Genomic DNA, 22,749 nt, shown 5'->3' with positions numbered 1-22,749 from the left:
CTGCAAACTGTTCACAAGCACACAGGGATGGATAGTTTTACTTGAGCTGTTTAAAATCTTTGTGCCAGTCATGACCCACTTTGCACCCATCCTAATTATTACTGAGTGTGAGCTGGCTGAGTTAAACTGAATTTGAAAACCTGGAAATTGACTGTGAAAGATTTAGTAAGGAGAAATCGTTCCAGTGTGTGCTTGTAAACCATTCAGTTATAGTTTAGTAGAAAGTTAGCTGCCAGTTTCAATAAGTTAAGTATTTCAATAAAGCTGAAAAATAGACAGATAAACAGGATCAAGGCAGGACGAAGCATTAAAATGCAATAGTATCTTCATATAAGCTGCAGTAAAGGCCAGCATTACTACTCCAGCACAACTGCGCAGGAAGTTAGAAAAGCAGTCATAAGAGATTACTTGTTTTGTCTGTGACAACCATTTAGGCAGATTGCTGCTGTCACAAATGTGTCCAACTGTAAGATAAAACTTTTGCCTCCCCTTCATCAGACACCACAACTTATCTCACTAACCCAACTAACATTCACTGCTATCAAACGTAAAAAACTGTTTTATGTGTTGTGTTGGTCCACCACACAAAACCCTATTAGTTTTACACATAATTTTGGGCAATTGTGAGATGAAAACACAATATTGTTGGAATAGAAATTAACAAAGCGAGCCTTGTAGTCCATTTATTCTGTGATGCCATACTGCTTAGGCTTCGCTTTACTGTGAAACAGTTTGGAAATCTAGACCTATGGAAGTGATTATTTTTGCCTTTTTTTCAACTATGACTCTTGCTTTAAAAGTTATGGAGTATGTCATGGAGAAAAAAAAAAAAAAACTTATGATGTTTGAGTTTTTATTTCTACATTTAAACCAAAACATTTAGTATTCTCAAAGCAACCAACTTGTTATTCGAATAAGAAATTAAAACAGCAAGAAATGTTTAAGTTCAAACCTTTTGATACAGATTCTTTCCACTTGTTATAGTAAAACTGATCAAGATTTTTCCTTCTGTGATAGTTTCCAAAATCTCTGTGGGAGAATCATATTTTGCACCACACGCACAGAAAAAAGACAGTTGGCTGTAAGAACATGAACTGTGTTGTACCATCATTTTATTCCTGTTATTTATTATTTTTCTCCAACTGCAAAAAGAAAAAAAACTAGTTGGGATTCATGTGATGGGGACTGCTGGTATCAGTGTTCAGAAATAAGCTCTCAGGGGAACAATGTACAGGTATCTGAGGGCTGTTGTGTGAAAGTAATTGTGGACAAATGTGGCTGTGCATTTTGATGTGAGAGGAGCTTGTTTAATAATGCATAATGCTGGCTTAAAGTAGAAATTTGGAGTTTATTCTAACAATATTAAGTAGTTTAAGCTTCATAAAACTTTATTGCATACATACTGACATACATTTGTGTCCAGCCTCATGTAATCAGCTGCAAGCTAGTTCAGTTTCTAGATTTTCTACATCTAGAAACTGGACATTTTTGTCAAGTTATTTTTTAGAAATAGCCTCTGTGAAAATAGATGTATTTTGTTTTAGGCTTGATTTAGTTTTGCAATTAAATTTAGGTTTGGGTTAGAACAAAAATGTTAGACCTGCAAACAAATTGAGTCCAATGTGACTTTTCATTGAGATTTGTTAAACCCTGTTGAGATCGGTGAGTTCTTCTCACTTTTTATTCTGAGAATTTTAAAGATTTCTGCAAAGGACGCAAACAGCCACAGTTTCCTTTTACTAAATACATCAGCTGTTATCTTTAGTAGGACTGGAATAATTTAGCATCCAGTTTGGTCTCTTGTTGGAGCAATTGTTGGACGGCTTCACACGATCGCTGACAACTATTAACACTGATCAGGGCACACTTTGAAAGCGATGATTTTCACACCTAGTTTTCACTCAATGTCCAGCATTAGCACAGACAATAAACAGTCTGAGTGTCACAACATGGGGTTTCAAGAAAAGCTTTTCTGCTTTTGGATTGCTTGCAAACAGGTTTAAATCTTCAACCAGATTCGGCTATTATCCTTTTCATTTTTAACACGTCAAACTAACACGTCACAATAAAATCATGAAATCAGCTTCTCTAATTCCTGTTGGCTCATGTCCCCTCCCGGCTTGATTATGATAGGTAGAGATTTTGTTTAGAACTGGTTTAAGTGATCCCCTCCGTCTTCTGTTGTCAAAGCTATCTGTAGCCATACCTACAACAGAGTCTCATTCATAGCCAAATGAACCCTGCAGCTAAAAGCCATGGCATCAGCCTCCCTGCACGGCCCTACCCCTCCCTATGCCACCAGGCTCCCTCTCTTATCCCTTTAATACTGTGCCACGTCCTGGCAGGGCTTTCCGGGGATTTGTGCAAAGAAAAAGACGAGAGAGGGAGCAGGATACGGCAGAAGTCATCCTGAGGTATGAAGCGTCCCCTGACTGGGGATGCTATGCAAAGGGGAAGAGTTTTTTTTTTTTTAGAATCTAACCTCGGAATTAGGGTCAAAATCTGACATAAAGGTGCAAGGGTAAACTGCATAAATCTACAATCTCTGGATTTTCTTCTTGCAAATATTTCCAGCTTAAGTTCTATTAAAAATTCATTAGACAAGAAATGAAAATTTTAAAGCCTTTGGAAAAATGGAGGGACGTTCTGTTGCACTTGGAAGGGTACTTGCTTCACCAGCAAGTTCAGAAAGCATCCCACTCAGACCCAGATGCTCTGTCACAAAAGGCCAGATGGTGAATGTGACACCAGGCAGTACATCTCGGTTCCTTTGACATCTCAGTGTCATCCATCTGCAGTGACAGAGTCATTAACGCTGCGAATAACTGTATTTAATCAAAATCAGCAATCGCAGCTTAAAACATGTCTGGGAAAATTGCAAATGTTAGTGCGCAACTTTTAGAAGGACCCGTTGGATGGTATTCACTATATTTTCTTGAAAACAAAAAGTGGAAACAGCGTTTCTCAATGTTTGAAGGAGGAATTTATGAGGCTACCTTAGATCTACCTGTTTGTCTGCAATCTTAATGCTGCATAATGTTAGACAGTCTTAAGATTAGGATATTACTGATAAATCTTATAATGATCATAAATTCACATTTGCTTACAATTGCCTTTTTTATCTTTAGCCCTCTAATATATTTTAGATGTGAGCATAATTGTAGAGAGAGTCCTGTGAATTCTTGACACTTTGAAACACATTAATCAACATGTACTTTGCTAAAAGTGAACCAGTCATTATCTGAAGCCACATTAACTGGATTGGGATCGCTACATGCTCTCCATGACCAACATGACCTGTTTGAAAGTGTCCAAATTGAAGCAAATCTAGAATTCCTCTAGCGTGTAGGCAATCATTACTGTCTTTTTAGAAGCTGCCAAACAAAGTTTTGTTTGGCGTTTATACCAGAGATACGTGCACATTAGGCTTTTTCCCAATCAAATTTTGTGATATTCCCACGTGTTCATGGAAATAAATATAAAACCACTGCTAGTCAGAAATAGATGTGACTGGTGACCGGAAAAAGAAAAACGACTAAAAATGCGGTTAAGCTTTTTGTTAGAGAGCAATGAATCCTTTCGTACAGTAAGGTAAAGTATTTCGGTAACACTTTATTTGAAGGGGGTTGAATAAGACTGACATGACACTGTCATAAACGTGACATAACACCTGTCATGAACATCAATAAGCCTTCATGAATATTTATGACTGTTGTCATAAAACGTCATTCGGTAAATTATGACACTTTTAATACAAAGTTGACATTATTCAAAATGCCGTTGTATGACAACTTGACATTAACCAAGAAATCATTACTGTTTAAACTTTACCTTTAATAACATAAAGTTACCTGATTTTTAAAGTGCAATCAGTAATACTTTTATAACAAATTTATATCAGTAATGATTTCTTGGTTAATGTCAAGTTGTCATAACAAAGACATTTTGAATAATGTCAACTTTGTATTAAAAGTCATAATTTACCGAATGACGCTTTATGACAACAGTCATAAATATTCATGAAGGCTTACTCATGTTCATGACATGTTATGTCATGTTTATGACAGTGTAATGACAGTCTTATTCAAGCCCCTTCAAATAAAGTGTTACCAGTATTTCTAAGTTAACCTAAGATGTTCATATCAAAAACAGACATTTTTGCTACATTTAACTAACCTGTGCACTTTTAAGACATAAACAAAAAACACTTAGTTGTGAGGCAGCAAAAAACTGGCTAACAAGAAGCCAAAAGCTAACTGCCTGTTTGGGACAGATAGTCACACTTATTAGTCTACACAGCAGACAGACATGCTGCTGTTAAGCTAACCCTGCAGGTATGATCTCACCTCTGCCTTTTAAACTAAGGAAGAAAATATTATACCTCATTTTATTTTTATCTAATTTAGCATAGTAAATAATTATGTATTCACAAAACTGATCTCAGAAAAATCTTATTAGCTTGCATTCAATACGAGATTTTATACTCATTATATTTAAAATCTGTTCATCTCTCCAAACAATTAATGCATCCATTCGATGGATGCAATAAATAAATTAAGATTGTTTTGACTATCCCACAAAGCACGCAGTTTAAATGTATCTGTATCCTTTTAGTCCACTTGTTATGAACGTTTGCTGCAAGTTGAATTTCCAGACCACCGGAGGGAAACCAACGACAAAATAAAAAAATAAAAAAAACTGAATAAAAATGTCCGCTCCCCTTTAACGCCCCCCCTCCACGTTTATGTGCTTCCCCACCATCAGATAAACACACTTCCCACTCTCAAACAGCCACATGCCGAGGCCATTAATAATGAGTGTTGGCTGGTTGCTTGGTGCACGAATACTGTGTGTAGAGGCGACATGGGAGGAGCTCAGAAAGATGAAAGCATGTTTATTTGGAGCTTTTTCTTAGAACATTATGTCAAAATCTGGCAGTAAGTGATCGGGCAAAAAACTAATGAATTGATTTTAAAGTTACTAATAGCCACATTAAGAGGTAAATAATTATACAAAATAGCAATGCTATCAAAAAATACATCTGCTTTCATTTGAGAAGCAACACCTTGGATGTTGATAAGAGATGTGGTGTGTGTTAGAGATAATGTTATAATTGATATTAAATGAAAATACATGGGGCTTGTTTTTTAAGATCAAAATGACTCTTTCCTCAAACTAACAGCCATGAAGGTTTTTTTTTCCATCAAGTTCATCTCCAACACTAAAACATCCTGAAATTCCTTCCCATTTGTTACAGTTAACATCAGACAAGAGTAAAATAGAAACTAGCAATGGAAAACCTTATTATTTTATGATCCATGAACTTCAGCTTTATATTTTCCAAATTCACTTTTATGACTGCAGTTGTTTTGCTTATCTCAGTTGATGCTTTGTGAGGAAATATAAAAAAAGCAAGACCTGTCGCTTCAGTTTCCAGCTTTGCAAAATGTGAAAATCATATCTTGATCATAAAACTAAAAAGAGAATTTAATTTCATAAGCCTGACCAGGAAACTTTGGTAGCCTCAACGTGATTAAATAATGTAAAAAAAAAAAAAATAATAAAACCTGGCAACCCTTAATGTCATACAACGCAAATTTCAAATTTTCAACAGAACTGTAACCCATTGAAAGCTATTACCAATAATTCACTGTAATTTTTGCCCCACTGTTGAATAAAATTTACATATATTATTACTATAATTATTATGCCACCATTGTAGAGCAGCCTAGTGCAATTATTTATTTATTTCTGCCTCTTGTGAAAATTTAAAGCTGAAAACTGAGCTGCAGCAGAATGTCCAATCATCACAAGAATACAAAAACACAGAGCGATCATTTGAAAGGTGAGAGTAAATTGTTACAAGCAAAGATCAATCAAAATACTTGCTGTGCTTCTCTGAAAGTAAAGTCCTTCATGCCCAGCAATCACCAGTTGCTGCATAAAGTAATATCAAGGTTGTTTTAGTCCATTATTTGTTGGTTATCACAGCATTTAAAAAACTGTGTAACACAAATGTCGCATGACCACCGTATACAAGTTTATCATTGCAAAGAAATATACATTTATATCTAAAACAAGATTTTAATATTCTTAAGAAGGTTTTATCAACCTTATTCCTGATCCATCATAAGAATTCTGTTGATCATTTTCACATTTGTAGATGAAAGTAAATGAATAAATAAAACTTAGATTTTATGTGGTACACAGGATATTATCATAGCAATCCTGTCAAAGTTTAGCATTTGGGGGGATAAAAATGGTCTCCGACTTCAATTATACAAAAAACAGCAAAGGTAAAATTCTAATTTATTTGTTTTTTTTATCTCATTTATTATGTGCTTTGAATCACTGAGAGCACATTAGATGTGTATTTAGCTGTTTTTTTTTTAAATTTATTGTAGGTTCAAAATGTCTGGGCTGCGAGATATTCGATAAATATGTAATTTCAATATACTGACTGAATATTACAATAGAAAATATAATTTTTATTAAATTTTCCTGAATCTTACTCTCTTTTTATTTGTACAAATTTCTCTGAGCTCTAGCATCTCAGTCACTTAAAATATGCATCAAGCGACGTTATCAAGGACAGCTCGAACCGGCCACTCGTGAGTTGCATGTAAAATATGATATTGGTTGCCATATATTGCAACCATGGAATCACTTGTGATTGCAGTCTTGCAGGAACTGATATAATCATCCCGACTTCAATTTGAAATACTGTGCAGCTCTACCGCAGAAATTCTCAATTTGGGTGTTACACCATTTTTAGGGATAGAGTATGTTGCATGCAAACCATCATAGAGCAAACAAATATGACATTTATATCTGAAGCGCTTTCTACCGGATCGGTTTGTGTTTTTTTAAAAAGGGATATCCTCTACCAAACACACAGCAGCATCAGAATCTAAAAAAACTGGATCTCCCTTTTGCCTTCAGATGTTTCCACAAGAGTAGATGTTACTGACAAAATTATTTATACCGCCCATTTTAATTGACACAGTAATAAGAGAGAATGCTACACCCACTGTGTGCCTGTGAACCCTATTTTCTGCTCACACTGACAACAAAATGTACGCTCTTTGTTTACCTAATAGTCCCTTTTCAACCTTTAGGAAAGTCTCGAGAGTAAACTCTTTTCTTTTCGCTCTGCCCGTCTCTCCCACTCGCCCACCCCTTCCTCTATCTCCTCTTCATGTTGTGGTCCTCCGTCTTCTGCCTTTCCGTTGTCCCTCCTCCGCTACGATTTGGCTACCCACAGGAACTTCCGGAAGCATCTTCGGATGGTGGGAAGCAGGAGGATTAAAGCGCAGAGTGAGTCAGATGTGTGTGTATGTAAGCAGTTGATATGTTTGTTTCATATTGACTGTGATGTTATTCACCCCACCATGATCATTTTCTTTTCTTTTCCGCTAACTGTTACTTTGCATGTGTATACCACCAAGCGTTGCCCGTTTGCCCCACACTTCCAAGGTTTTATATTAGTCAGTGTATCTTAGATGAGGCAAGTCAATGCATGGTTGGAACCGTTTGCATGTAATGTGTGTTCTTCGAATGTCTGGTTGCAAACTGCTAAGTAAATGTCAAACAAAATAATTTCTAACAAGACACCGGTGAGTTAAGCTTGTTTTTTTGTTGTTTTTTTGTTTTTTTACAGCTGCTCATTAGTAAAAAAAAAATTTAATACAAGTATATTATCTGTTGCAATGTATGTATGTATTTTTTATGTTCGAAATAATTGTGGTGTGTTTAAAAAAACTGATTAAACATCCAAATCCAAATAATAGTTATCATTTACATACAACCAAATGCATTTAGGATATAGCACCTTTTATTGAAAGCAAAACATGGAAGAATCATCATCAAAACTTATTATTAGTGAAGACATGATTAAACACATTAGTCAAATAAATTAGGTTTGTAAGAAATTAATCGCAAGTATTTTAATTTCTTAGCAAATACCAATAATTGATTCTATGTCCCAAGTTTTTCAATTCCTATATATTTTGGTTGAGCTCATAAATAGACAGAAAAATTGTTTTTGATGACGTGTCTGTTTCTACCCAGGATTATTGAAAACTGGAATGCTGAGGCTTTGCTTTCATGCAGTGAAATATATCCAATGTGACCAATTGCAGGTACAAACCTGCTTGTCCTTTGGTAAAAAAAATCAGCGGCTTTATACTTTATGCTCTTCTAAATTATGCTACTTTGTCAAAAAAAAAAAAAAAATTAAATGCTTTGATATTTTACCAAACATGTTTTCTGTTATTTAGTTCGATATTCAGAAGTGTTCAAGTCCTCTCTGTCGCTCTTTCAAGTCACTGCATTTTAGTGGAGATGGGATTTTTAAATCATTTAAATCGCCCCTCAGTCACAATGGCAACAAAGTAAAAGTAGAAAAACATTCAGCACTGAAAGCAGGAGGGCAAAGCAATGCTAACACATGTTTAGCTGTTTGTTTCTTCCCCACCTTATCTGGGTGTCTCATTCCATCAGTTTAGATTTAAAATGCTGAAAATTTTGTGACATTTGTTTTCAAAACCTGTCCAACATACTTTTATTCCTCTTTAGCGTTGTGACATTTGCGCACTGATTATTGATCCTTACGCTATAAAAACCTTTCATTTGTGCTGCCTGTAAGTTGAGCAGAGGGTAGGGAGCATTATGTAGCCTGCAGATCATTAGGTGCTGCATTCACTTACACTGGGACATCTGACATTTAGACTAAATGTAAACACTAGACGAGTGGCGGAGGGCTTTACGTTCCACTGCGCAATTAAATGTCTTAATTATTTTAAAGTGTTGTTTTTAATGTAGCAAATGAATCAAAATTAACATATTAAAGTCCCAGTTCTATTTATGATCAGTCCTCAGAAGGTCAGGAATAAAGAATATGAAGCAGATGGATGAAAAAAAAGCAATATCATCAGTTTTTTTGTTTTGTTTTATAAGCTCAAGGCTTTGCTGTGTAAACTGAAAATGGTTGGAAAATTTAGCTTTCCTGTTATTTACTGATCTTATGAACATGACACACCGTATGAATTCGGTACAGTTCATCTGACAAACCTTTGGCGCCTAGACTCAAAAGGAAAATTCTTGCTTTCATCAGTTCATAAAATGTGGATCCATTTGTCTTTAGATCCGTTTGTCTCTAGGAGAAATTGTGGTGTTTTCAAAAATGAAGCTTTTTGGGTGTTTCTTGTTGATAGTTTAGCTTTACTTATGCATTTTTTTTCCCTCTTCAGCACTCTCAGGGAACAGTAGACCTTCACTGATCATCCCAAAGTTGGTCACTGAAGTCTTTTCTGTTTGGCTTTTGTTTGATCTCTTAATATCTGCGTTAAAGCTTTTTAGAACATTTTATCAGAGGAGCTTCTTTTAGATCAAAGTACGCCGTTTTTCTGAACTGTCTGGAACAACCCATTTTACTCATGTTTATTGAGAGAAATACACTATGACCAGCATAGAGCCCACCAGAATGATCTCATTGTTTGAGCTCCACACTGTTACTATTTGGAAGCCATTCAGCCACAGAATCGATGCCACAGATGCGGCAGCATCAAGCCTTGATTGTTGGAATGTTTGTTTTCTATTACTGTACTGCGCCTTGAAGTGAATTATTTGCTGGATCGGGCCTGTTGGGGTTGTTGGACTGCTGATCATATGAACACAGCTCCATGTCAAAGTGGGCGTTTCAGAGGGTGATTGTGATTGCACACAATTTGTGAATTCTTGTTCTATTTTTGTTATTCAACGCTTTATTTGCACTTGATGCAGTGAAATTTGCATTTTGTGGAGTCTGGCCACAGTTTCAAAGCCTAAAATGTAAGATTTATGAAAAGTGGAATGACATTTATTTTTTTCACAGACTCATGGTTAAATGGTATGACATGTAAGGAACAACAATCGAAACAAACCAGCATAAGGGAAATAATAATCGTAGTTTATTCTATATAAACAATAACGTAGAATAGAATCTGTAAATAGCTATGTTAACTCGTCCTGTCTCTATAAATGCATAAAATGCGAACTGATGAACATGTGGTAAATGGATAAACATGCAAACAACAACAAGCAACAGAATGACTGTGTGCTGTTTGCGTGCTCATTTGTTTGTCGGTTTTGTGTGTAAGCAGTGTTTGTGGAGAAGAGTTTGTTGCTCTGTGCGCTTTCTGTATCTGTGCTCTGGTAGCTGCAGCAGTCTTTGCTGTCTCTTGTTTGTTTTTGGCAGTGTGTGTGCTTTGAGGAAAAAGCCATTCTGAGGGCTTCCTGTTGTGTGCGCGAGAGTGGGCGTGAGTGTGTGTGTGTGACTCTCTCTCCTCACCTACACTAGCATTCGCTGAGCGTAGATCGAAGAGTTTCAGCCGTTCCTGGAGTGACCCCACCCCACTCAAGACTGACTCCCCTCATGAGGCTAAAGACAGTGAGTTAACACGGACGGACACATCCACAAGCAAAGACACACCAAGTTAGGCTTGAGCTGCTAGCAGAAAGAAAGCAACATAGGGATTGATGAAATGGTGCCACAAGGAACAATAACTGATAATTAAATCCTATTTAGAAACACAGATTTTGAGGTAATATTTTTGCACATGCAAATACCCACAAAAGTATTATTTAATGTAATCTGTAATAAATATCTTGCTGAATGCAAATTTGATAGTGCTGCAACTAGATATCACATTCTACATGTTTGAGCTGTAACATTTTTCATTTCAAGAAGTGTTCATGCTTTTTGAATCTCTTTAAATTTTGCCACTTAAAAAGCTCAAACTTTGATGTGTTTCTCCAGTATTTTATGTAGCTTATATAAAGTCCAGTTGAAGAAACAAAAAACCAGTTTTAAACTAAAACTAACATACAAAAGACACAATCCAAACAGTGTAGTGTCTATGTACAGTTCTTTACTCTTTGTATAAATCCAGCTATTCTGTGAAGGTCTCAGAGTTTTGTAAGAAATTAGTGGACGAACAGTGAAAAAGACCACGAAACACATCAGAGAGAAAGTTAAGGAGTGGTTTAAAGCAGATTTAGTCCAAGTTTCAACCAGGAGACCCGTGGTAACTCTGGACGAGATTCACATAGAGAATCTGCTGTTATTCTCTACCAATTTTGTACTCTAAACTCTTGTTTTTGTAGAAGATTTGACTGAAAACATTAAAAACCCAGAGAGGACTCACTATTTAACAGCACAGTCTGCTCTATAGATCCTCCGTATAACGAAGTAGCTTTTGGCATCACAGCTCACATCCTGACTAAGACTAACTAACACGGCGAAAAAGAAAAAAAATAACAGAGTCACACATGAATGACACAGTCACACGTACAAACTGACTGTTTCTGCTGTTGATTATGACCCTGTCCATCTGTCTCTCTATGATTGTGGGTCTGTCTTCAACTTTGTGATGCTCTCTCGTTCTGTGAGTATGTCCCCCACGATGGAGTGTGTCCAAGTCCGAGTGTTTCAGCTGGTAGAAATGTTACTGTAAGGACTTGTGTGTCTTTTGTGAATTTGCGGGGCTGTGGAAGTGCGAGTCAGCTCAGACTGTCTGCATGATGTTTGTCTGCACTAATGTTCGGGTTTGTGCTTTGATCCCCCCCTCCCCACCTTCATCAGTGTTTAATCCAAAGAAATGAGTTGATGAAAATATAATGTGGTGGTTTATGTTTCTTGAACCTCTGCTGTGTCTTTGTTGGCCTTAACTCTGATCCTATTTTGTCATCTATGTCCCTCCATTCATGCTATTTTTACTCATCCACCGCAATTTTGCCATGGAATGTGATTTAATGTAGCATAATTACTTGTTTCACAATAATGCATATTGTTCGAAATGACAAAAAAAAGCACTCCAAAATGAAGTACTGAAAACCTGAAACTAAAACCCAAAGAAGACATATAATAAGAGTGGCAAGCACAGCTGATGGCAACAAAGACTGTATAAGAACAACTGAAACCCAAGGATAAGAAAAGATTATAAAAACCTTGAATTAATAAATGAAATGATAGAAAACCAGTTTGATGATTAGAAAGTTGGGACAAGCAGGAGGTCAAGATTAAACTGCTTTTGAATGTAAATTGCATAAATTTAGACAAACTGAATAAAATCAGAAAGACAGAAACACAAAGAAAGGTCAAAATCAAAATCATTAAAAACATGAAACTTAAAAAAAAAAAAACAGCCTTTAGTCGAGCTGCAGTGATTAGGATGTTCCTGTCAGATATGAATATTTGATTGTCTTGAAGATCTGCAGATTAAAATTTTGTTTCTAAAGTCGACAACTGATAGGTGAAGTAAAAGGTGCTGCAGAATGTTTGACAAAAAATAATAGTTATAACCTCAGCAGAAAGTGAAGGGACTGCAATAGTATGTCTAGTGGTGAGGATATATCCATTATCTTTAATTAATTTTTTATATAAGATTTTAGCTGATGTATTTATTGACTGAAAATAATGGGAGTTCTTTGTTTTGATGTATTTAATAAATTGACAGACCAGTCATGTCTGGCATACAGCTTGCTTATATAATTGGCATTGTTTACAGAAAACTCAGTGAGATTTATAAGTTATTCTGTGAAATTTATTTGCAGGTACAGTGCGCATAAACTGTGACTCTACTGAAACACCAGCAGCAGAGATAATCAAACTATTGGCATTAAAGTATGTCTTAACAAAAGTATGAATATGATGACTTTCCTGTGCATAAGTACAACTGGTGTAATGGAGAACTATTTTAAATCCAAAACAAAATAAAATGTTAGTTGTTTGAAATGGAGAACAGAAACTTAGGATATTAAAAACTTTGAATTATTTAGAATCATAAGGTTTGATATCAATATTTTGTTTAATAATTCAAATGCTACTGGGGGCCCCATGCTGGGGGACCAAAGCATCGTCTTGGTTTGTTTATGCCCTGGGCCGGCTCTGGTGCCACAGGATATCTGAGCTGTTCTCTCCAAATATGACAGTATGACAAGATCAAAGCTTTCAAAACACAAATGTGAGCTCCACTCTGAAATAACTAATAATTTGTGCTGCATGCTCCAGTGCAACACAGATTTCTGCTGTTAAAATGTCAAACTGCTCCCCAGCGAGTAAAAGGTAACCAGTCAATGTGGAAACCGACCGATGTCAAAAATCCAAGACACGTCTCAGAATCACAGCATGCGTTCGAAACTACTTTCTCCCAGCAGAGGCATTGAACTTTACACCTGTTCAGCATGAAACAGGTGCACTGTCACAGCTGACAACACTGCGGCTTTCAGTTTGTGAAATATAGGCCCATTATCTGTCTATTTTATTCTGTACTCCACAGTTTGTAAAGGTCCTAAGAGAGCAACCTGTTTAAGGAGACTTTCATCACACCACTCCCCCACTTACTTTCAAAGAAAACGTCTCTCAAGATCATTGAATGGACAGAAATTACCCTCAGAAGCCCTTAAATAAGGCCTGCAGCTCTAATCACATTGAAAGTCATGCAGTGAAATAACCTTTTATTTAAAATAAATCAAAAATGTTCCAGCCTGGGTGAATTCACAAGTAAATCTGACACTTTATGATATCTGAGAAAAGGTTTTATGTTTCACAGTATCAGTGGCTTAAAACAACATAGCATCAACTAAAGTATAAACACAGAATTTGAGTGTAAGGTATGAAATCTTTTGCTTCTTTAACTAACATACCACTCATAAGAGCACCATCATTTTTTCTACTATCTGAAAATATTCCCAGAGAAATTTTTCTCCCTTTGTAAGCATGAGATGTGTTAGAGTCATCGTTCATCCAGCTCACTGGCAGTGTGCAGCAAAGAAAATGTTACCCTCTAAACAGCGTGAGAAAAGCCTCCAGTATTTTGTCTGGAGTTTGATTTAAAGGACTTTGAAACCAAAATACTTTTGGAACTTGTAAACATTTGTATAAATTGATACCAGTAATTGGCTCATGATGCGTTTCATTTATTTTTTCTTGGGCTGGCTCCAATTCTCCATCATAACATTCATTTACAGCATCTAGAAAATATTTTATAAACTTTCATGCATGATTGAGTTATTCTTTATGTACTACAAGTAGCATAAACAGGACTCTTAAATACAGGCAGTTAAATTATCAGCTTTATCAGTTCAGAAGCGTTTTCCTGGTTGGTAGTAGCCAAACTCAGTGTTTGGTTCCCTTCCTGTCGTTTTCTCTCATTTATGTCATCATTATGAGATTCATCCTCTCACCTCATCCTTTCTCTCTGATCTGGTCTCGACTCCCTAACTATCTCTCTGCCACATCGCTGGCCTCCCACTGCTCTTCCAGCATCTCCACGTGCTTCCTGTTGCCTCAGGTCTTGATCTTGATGCTCTGCCCTGTGCCTTGTTGTCTTCCAGGTGGAGACCTGCAGGCCTCCACTAACGCCCTGGAGGACGGAGCCCTTGATGATGCTCTAGACTGGGAGGAGGAGAAAGAGATGGAGAGGCTGGCCTGTGAAGGAGATGACTTTGTTCCTCCCAAAATTATGGTATTATTACAGTATTCGGCTGATTTTGTCTGGAAGAAGAGAGAGCAAAATCTCTTTAACATAATAATGGAGCTGCATTGAGATGATAATGAACTCATGAGTAAAGGATAAAGAACTAAATGTAGAAAGCCATGTATTGTCCCTCATTACTGGCTTTTCTTGGGTCTTTCTTATTCTTCCAATCCAAACAATCAGAGGTTATAACTGATCGACAGGCTGTTAAAAAGAAAACAAACCAACTGGATGGAAAGGAAAAGTCATCCATATAAGACGTAATCCAAACCAAACACCAAACATACCACAAACCAACAAAAGAGCTGACTCATAATACAAATTCAATCTATGCTATCATCAGAGACAGTTGGAGAACTAAACTCTGTGGTCTTGCTTTGGTGTGCCAGCTAAAAGTCAAACAGGACTTCTGATATGTGACTCTTCAGCTTTAGTGCCATCATGAAGTCAATTGCAATAGTCCAGTCAAGATAAAATAAAACCATGTATGACTTGTTTTAAGAGGACTTTTAAAAAATCTTCACCTCTGTGCTCATTCTTAAATTCAAAATGTTAGCCCTAAGTAGAGCTTAGATCTTTATTTTTAAGTTAAAAAAAACAAACAAACTCCAAAATAACACCAGTGTGCGTTTTCGCTTCTATATCAGGTCCTGTACATTGCCCATGTCTTCTTAAAACTGCATTATTAATGAGTCGATAGTTATTGGTTAAAACGGGCTGATGTAGAGGGCTGCCAGGGTGTTTTTTTTCTAGTCATGACAACTAGGATGAATGAAGCCTTTGAATTGTGAATGTCATTTAAATAACTTGACTAATTAGTCCTCTGTGTCCTCTCTGCTCCATCTTCAGCTGATCTCTTCCAAGGTTCCAAAAGCAGAATACATTCCCACCATAATCCGCAGGGATGATCCGTCCATCATCCCCATCCTCTATGTGAGTCCAACACACTGAAGACTAATATGTTTTGTACGCTGAAAAACAGAAAGGTCATTCAGCCTGTAATCATCATTTACGTTTCTTTTTTCCATTAATACAGGTATTCAGTGCTAAATTGTGTTTCTTTTCACAGGATCATGAACATGCAACTTTTGATGACATTTTGGGTGAGTTATTTGCCTACTGTTTGCTTAACATACAACAAAAATGTAAAAAGTCATAGTAAGCTGTCAGCATCTGTGTAAATAATTGTTTAAAAATTGTGCTAAGTTAACTTTAAAACAACCCAAATTACTTTAAATGTAATTAATGCTTCAGCAAAAATACCAATGCAACTGCAAAACTGTATTTTCATGCAAAACTTGGAATTTGCAGTGTTTTCCTACACAGTAAGTGTAAAACATATACACATCCATGTAATAATGTCAGGTTGTGTGCTGTCAAAAAATTAGACCATCATAGATCCTTTTACAGAAATTTTCCATCTATAGTATGACGTACAATTTATGTACATTCACCGGTACTTTGTTCAACCACTTGATGATTTATTTTAAGAATTTGGTCTTGCCACGCACATGCATTAGCTTTATGCACCCTGATTCAGCTGAAATTAGATTCTACTGCTCTCTAATAGATTTTTACTTGACATTTGGCCTTTTTAATTCTTTCACTAAAGCCAAATTTATCAGTGAGGAGAAAGATATAAAAAAAATCAAACAACCTTTTATACGTAAACCTAGCACAAAAAGTAAGGAACTTCTGTTTAGTTAATTATTTCTTTATTGTATCTGCGCTTCTGGGCAAGTCTGTGTAATTTCTTTAATTTTAATTTTCAAGGAAAATTAATTTGCAGCTTGAGCTGTGGTGTTTCGTGGCCCCAACAAACATGTTCTGTGCAGAGTTTTCATACAAATGAGGCATAATTTCATGAGCAGACTTTACACTTTTAGAAAATTTATTTTAAAGCTGAAGCTCAATATGAATTTCATTTTTTGTGACTTCTCTGAGTGCAAATATACAGGATGAGCCACCTTTAGGTTTTAATCTCAGCTGAGCAGCAGAACAGTCCAAACTGACTCCTGTTGCAGAGCGAGAATCAGAAGTCAAGCAAATGGCTTGGGGAGAAACCCGACATGCAATTAAATCTCCGAATTATAGCTTAGATTTGGCTCATAATGCGTGTTTAAATCCAGTTTAATCCTTCCAATCGACTTACCTGCTGTTATTTAAAATTACCGTCTGCATTTGTAAAGTATTGCTCATAATAAAAACATTTAACGCAAAAGTTCCCCTGAGATTTCAGCATCTCTACGTGAAATAAAGCTCACACAGAACATTTTAAAAGATCATTTCAAATCTGTATTTAAATGTTCAGATTACAGAATTACATCTGGATCTCATCCATGAATCAAGGGCTTCTAAATATCATGCTATTACACATTTACATGCTTCTGTCTCGAAGTGTGGTCTGTTCATCTTTTTCATTTTATCCCACTTTATTTCTGGCTAACAGAGGAAATAGACAAGAAGCTCACAGCTTACAGGAGAGGAAGTAAATTCTGGAGGATGCTTATCTTCTGTCAGGTGAGATGGAAGATTTCATATTTTAGTTTTATTGTAACCTCTTGATCTTTAATTCTTTTTCTCCTTTTTTTAAATGTGGGCTAATATTTGTTTAACAGGGAGGCCCTGGTCATCTGTATCTACTGAAGAACAAGGTGGCAACCTTTGCTAAAGTGGAAAAAGAAGAAGATATGAGCCAGTAGGAGGCTTTTTATTTATTTATTTATTTTTTTTTTTTACTTTTTTGTCCTGTCACAAATTGCATTTATCTTTAATGTCTTTGAAGATTCAGACATGTGAAGAAACATGACTGGGAGTGTTGGTAGTTTTCATCTGAAACAAAAATATATGTGGTGTTTTATTTCTCAGCTCTTGAACTTAAAAGTTTATCAAAGCTTCTCCCCAGGATGTCTTGGTACTATCTTGGGAAAAATATCAGTAACAATTGATGAAATATTTATAGCTTCACATAGCTTATTTGGTCTTAATTATGCTGTTGTTATTATTTGACAGGAGCACTGGTTCACTTAGTTCTTGTCTTTATTGCCCTGGAAATGTTTTCACAAAAATCTCATACAGATTTTATTTTCTGTGTTTTTTTGTTTTTTTTGTTTTTTTTTGTTTTTGTCAGATTTTGGAGAAGATTGAGTCGCTTTATGAGTAAAGTCAACCCTGAGCCAAATGTGATCCACATAATGGGATGCTACGTTCTGGGAAACCCCAATGGAGAAAAGGTATTCCGACACCTTACATAATATAATATTAAAAAAAAAAAAAAAAACAGAAGTTTGTTTTAAGAAACCAATTTCTTAAAATGTATTTATTTTTATTTTTTGAAGTATTGGTTCCACTGACAGATTATTTCACTTACAACATCTTAAGTTAGTTTTGTCTCATGTCCAGTGCCCTAGGGTATTTGCACTAAAAATAGACCAAAAATACTTGGAAAGCTGTTATTTTTGCAGCATAAAATGTATACCTTGCACTTGATCGTTAATATTTCTTAAGAGTATATTAGTTAATAAAATCCCTACATGAGATGCAAGCTTCACCAAAGGCTAAAAGGTTCCCTTTAAACCAGTGAGCTCTGTCTTTCTCCACTCATAATTGTTTTCTCATATTCCTAAGTGATTATGCGGAGTGTATTTGAGTGGCACATACACATACCAAGTGATGCTACACCTCTCTGTACCTGATCTGAACAGCTATTAAGACACACAAACATGCCAAAATAAAGGATAAACAATGGCTTTGCAGACACAAGCTGGCAAACATATAAGCAGCAACAGACCATCGCCAGCGGTGTTTGTCTGACCCATCTGTCTGTTCCCGTCATGTCTGCCAAACAATGCTTTGTTATATAAAGTGCTTCTCTCTGGGGTTGATGGACAGTCTGCAGAACAGACTACACATCAGGGATTTCTGCACCTAGACAGACAAACACAGCTACAAGCTTTTTGTTTTTTAGGATCATATGAAGCGAAAGTGAAAAAAAAAAAAAAACAGGTGTAAGATTGCTCTTTTTTATGTATATACATAGGGACTTAAGTTCATGATTCTGGTTGGAATACCTGTAAACATGCACTGTAGTTTCCTTAAACGCCTCAAAAAGACATTCCCTATTTTCTATTTACATTTTCTCCAGAGAATATTAATTTATTTTTTAGGATTTCAAAAAGAAAATAACGTGTGTTATACTGTGCAGGTTTGAAAATGATATAGAATTTAACGTCATGACCTCCCATTGCACCTGTGTGACATAAATTTCATCATTTGTACCAGTTTACAAGAGATCCTCTGAGTCCCTTTGAAATCAGCCACACGCGCAGCCAGGATTTTCTGAGTTAAGAGACTGAGTGTGTGGCAACAGCAGACTCACAGAGAGAAAACTCCTGTCAAAAAGTTATGCCTGAGACATCACAATCACAAACTAACTTGAATAGATATAGTGTGATGAGATATGTTGTCATTCCTATTTGTAACATTAATCGTTCTGTATCTACAGGGACAAAAAGGTATTGAGAAATTATGGTTTTCCAAACGTGTCATAAATGTTTGTGTGTGCTGGATGTGCTCACTTAACATATGAGTTAGCATTTGTGTTTGATCAGTATCACCTTGATTTTATGTGGTGATGTTATTGGCTCGTGTTGTTTTGATTTTAGCTACAATAGAATTATTTAGACTAAAGCTTATCTTTGTATTACAGTGGCCCAGTCAAAGTCCAGACCGAAATCTAATTAGGAATCTGTTGCAACTCGCAACACTTGAAAATCGCTCTAGATAGACTTCATCCAATCTAACTGAGGTTAAGCTATTTTCAAAGGAAAGTTGGGCAAAAATGCTAGTTACTAGATTGGTAAAGTTGGTAGAGAAAACCAACTTATGCATAACATTTTTTGTCANTTTCNTACTGAGAAGTCGGACACAGTGGTTTCGCTCCAATGCTGTACTTTCTTATAAGCAGCGCTCCCTAGTGTTCATAGTGTGTAGTGTGGTGTTCTCCGCTAACAGGATGTGTAGTGTTGTGATATCTATTTCCTGTAGAAAAAAACAGATATAAAAATAAATCACACAGTCTACAGTACATTCCATGCCAGCGTTAGCATTGCAGTACAGCTAGCTTTTACTGGACATTTGAAAAGTAAGAACACAACCAAAAGAGACATTGCTTCAAACGCTGGGCGGTTATCTCCCATTCATTATTTTTGCCACATTATATTTTCAGGTCCTTAGCTATCTGAGTTTAGGAATTTACAGTGTCGCATTTAAAGAGAATGGCAAGACTTAAAAAAAAAAATCTAAAGTAGTGATTTGTTCTTGTTGTAAACAGAAGTATAGTAAGAATTTGTCACCTACAGTTTCTCCACAGAAAAATTGTTTCTACATGTATTTATATATTGTAATACCTTTTATAACATAGAGTTGTCCTTAAAAGAGGTGGTAATATGAAAGCCAGGAGTAAAGACCAACAGCCTTGCATATTTTGTCTTTTTTGTCACCTGCACAGAAACAGTTTTGTCTGTGAGACAGTAACGAGCTGAATTTATGGGTTTCTGCTTGGTGTGTGTCACTGAACACGCCGGCTCCCTTGTTACAAGAGAGGCCGGATTAATTGCCGCTCGCTTTCTTATCTGTGCCCAACAGCTGTTCCAGAAACTGAAGAATCTGATGAGGCCATATTCTGTTGAGTTTGAATCACCGCTGGAGCTGTCTGCACAAGGTAGGCCCAGGAACACACCCTACATCCAACACTTACAGTATGATTCACACACATGCCATCTGTCCAGCACTGACAGATAAGGAGGAGGATTTATAAAACAGATGTTCTCCTTTTATTTACAGTGTTTTCATTTCAAATCAAATCAAGTCTTAATGAATAACGATTCCCTCTTTACTCTGCATGCTTCTCTTTCCTTTAGATGTGATGCAGAAAAGGTCCATGTTCTATTAAAAATATACTTTTCATTCATCAACCGTGATAATACCTTGAACAGGAATAATTTTTAAAAAGTTAAATAAACATTTTGGCAAAAGTATAATTTAATTTTAATCTCTAGCCAGCCCATGAAGACCTTACTTGAATAGAGTAGCCAATCTTGAGAGGAAAAAAATTACAGAAAAAATAAAAATAAAAATCCACAAAATGGCTGTCTATCAAATGTGTATCTCCAGCTAAAAAAAAAAAAAAAAAAGAGACTATCGCAGATTTTTATGGACATCTTGACAAATTGCAAAACAACGGCAACATACAATCTCTGACGTTCCGTCTTCACTGATGAAGATTCACTTACCTCAGCATGCCAAACACTAACGTATCAAAAAAGGAAAAAATAATGGCTGACATTGCATTTGGAGGTGAAAGAGGAAAGCTGGCATAATTTTACAGCTGGGAAGTAAAATTGTGGCAGCATCATGTTATGTTGGTGTTTTAAAGTAATCCAGATCATAAACTCAAAAACTATGTAAGCATTTTGTTTTTTTCTAAAAATAAATAAATGTAATTAACTTTTTTTTTTTATCTTCTCGTCATTTATCATTAAAGGCAAAGAAATGATCGAGATGTACTTCGATTTTCGCCTTTACCGCCTTTGGAAGACGCGCCAACACTCGAAACTCTTGGACTACGAGGACCTTTTGTGACAAAGACATGCTGACAAACAGTGCAGCAGTAGCCCAGCAGTGCCAAGAGGACACTGTTAAAACTGACGATCCGGTGGGAGAACATATCTTAATTGTCAGGTTGGGGCCGACAGCTTAAAAAAATAATAATAAAAGGTCGTACCTGCTTTAATGGTGGTGAAGGCTGGAAGTGGAGGAAAAAGCAGCAGCAGGACAATGTAGAACGACGGAGGAAATGTGGGAAAAAAATGAGGATAAACCCCAACGAAGCTGAACTATCCATATCAAACCTGTCAAATCTTTTTTTTTTTCTTCATCACTTGAGTTTCAAAAATATAAACTGATGATTAAAAGTGTATACATATACAGTTTTTGTCACACTGTTGTTGCAATGCCATGGCTTTCTGGGGGGGCAATGTGCTTCAGATGAATTGCTGTAACTCATCCTGTCTCAATGTGGTTCTGTGTTTTGACCTCTCAGACTGGCCCCTGAGACATACATATACATCAGTAATGTTAAAGTGTGTATAGTTCACATTGATATATTAGTATAGCCTTAGTCATGCAAATAATACTCTATATTGGATCATCGTTTATTTTTGAAGTGCATTGTCGTGCAATTTCATATGGAGATACTTTGAAATAACTCAGGTTTTTGCCATGAATTTAATGAATCTGTCTATTCTATGATCACATTATAATATTCAACGCCATTGCTTTGAATGAATGTATTATCTCTCTAGAGATTTGTGGGAATATGAATGTTTTGTGAGGAGAAAAAAAAAGTTTCGAGTGTGTTTTCCATTTAAAGTAAGTGTGCATTTTCCTCTTAAATCTCCTTTAAGCAAAAAGAATAATTGCCAGCATTGCCATAAATATCCCTTTGTCATGTCTATTCAAAAAGGATGACAGTCCAGCGTGACTCATGATGTCAAAGGATGTAACAGCCATCCAAGGGCTCCTACAACTGAAGAGGAGTTTCCCTGATGATCAAACCATGTTCTTTTGCAGCGGGATCAGTCCTAACAATAGAACCAACTCCTTTTTTTTTCTGCTAAAAATACTCTTGCTGCTCTTAGTAAGAGCCAAACGAGCCTCCAGCACCTCCAACTCTAAGGACCAGAGTTTTCTGTCTACCAGAGTACGAAGCTGTGAGCAGACATAAGACTTCACCGACGGGTGTCAACTTATTTAAAAGGACCAGAAATGCGCACTCTGAGACAAGTCGAACAATCCCAGCTGTTTCAGACAGACCAAGAATGATGTCACCCACACAGACGCAATCGCACATGCTAGGGCATAGACCAAAATACGTTTAGAGACAAAGTTAGAAGGGCACAGGTACCACAGCCTATTTATAATTCAGTTGGTGTGCTTGTCATGAGCACAACTGCGAATGGAAACATGGTTCTGATATCTGCTGTGGCTCAGGGGGAAGATTTCTGAGGGAAATAACACAGATGTCATCTCAGCAACGGCTTTAGACTTCAATTTCACTTGGATTTGTTTGTGACAACACCGGTTGAGTGGACGTGTGTGAGAGCTTATCAGCAGTATGTAAAGAATGAAAATGCTGCCGCGTTCCAGAGCAGAAAGCGGTAAATTAGGA

At 36.4% G+C, this 22,749-nt stretch overlaps 1 protein-coding gene across 4 annotated transcripts in view; it reads left to right on the top strand.

Moving 5' to 3' along the window:
- nsmfa (NMDA receptor synaptonuclear signaling and neuronal migration factor a) overlaps positions 1-21,500 on the top strand; it is a 39,372-nt gene extending 17,872 nt beyond the window's left edge. For 3 of the 4 annotated variants that reach the window (XM_015033534.1, XM_015033560.1, XM_015033543.1), the window contains 10 exons: positions 7,265-7,317; positions 10,340-10,429; positions 14,377-14,507; positions 15,369-15,452; positions 15,589-15,622; positions 16,969-17,039; positions 17,138-17,217; positions 17,650-17,752; positions 20,166-20,241; positions 21,064-21,500. In XM_015033534.1, the coding sequence (XP_014889020.1) occupies positions 7,265-7,317; positions 10,340-10,429; positions 14,377-14,507; positions 15,369-15,452; positions 15,589-15,622; positions 16,969-17,039; positions 17,138-17,217; positions 17,650-17,752; positions 20,166-20,241; positions 21,064-21,161 (820 nt within the window). In that variant the 3' untranslated portion in view covers positions 21,162-21,500. The remainder of the gene's footprint in view (positions 1-7,264; positions 7,318-10,339; positions 10,430-14,376; positions 14,508-15,368; positions 15,453-15,588; positions 15,623-16,968; positions 17,040-17,137; positions 17,218-17,649; positions 17,753-20,165; positions 20,242-21,063) is intronic. The other variant, XM_015033550.1, reaches the window with a different exon arrangement.
- Positions 21,501-22,749: the final 1,249 nt, after the last annotated feature.

Source organism: Poecilia latipinna, unplaced genomic scaffold (genome assembly GCF_001443285.1).
Source record: "Poecilia latipinna isolate Pla-1442-1.1 unplaced genomic scaffold, P_latipinna-1.0 Scaffold16, whole genome shotgun sequence".
Taxonomy (NCBI): Eukaryota; Metazoa; Chordata; class Actinopteri; order Cyprinodontiformes; family Poeciliidae; genus Poecilia; species Poecilia latipinna.
Note: the sequence above shows the minus strand (reverse complement) of the source record. Positions and strands in the feature narration are given on the sequence as shown.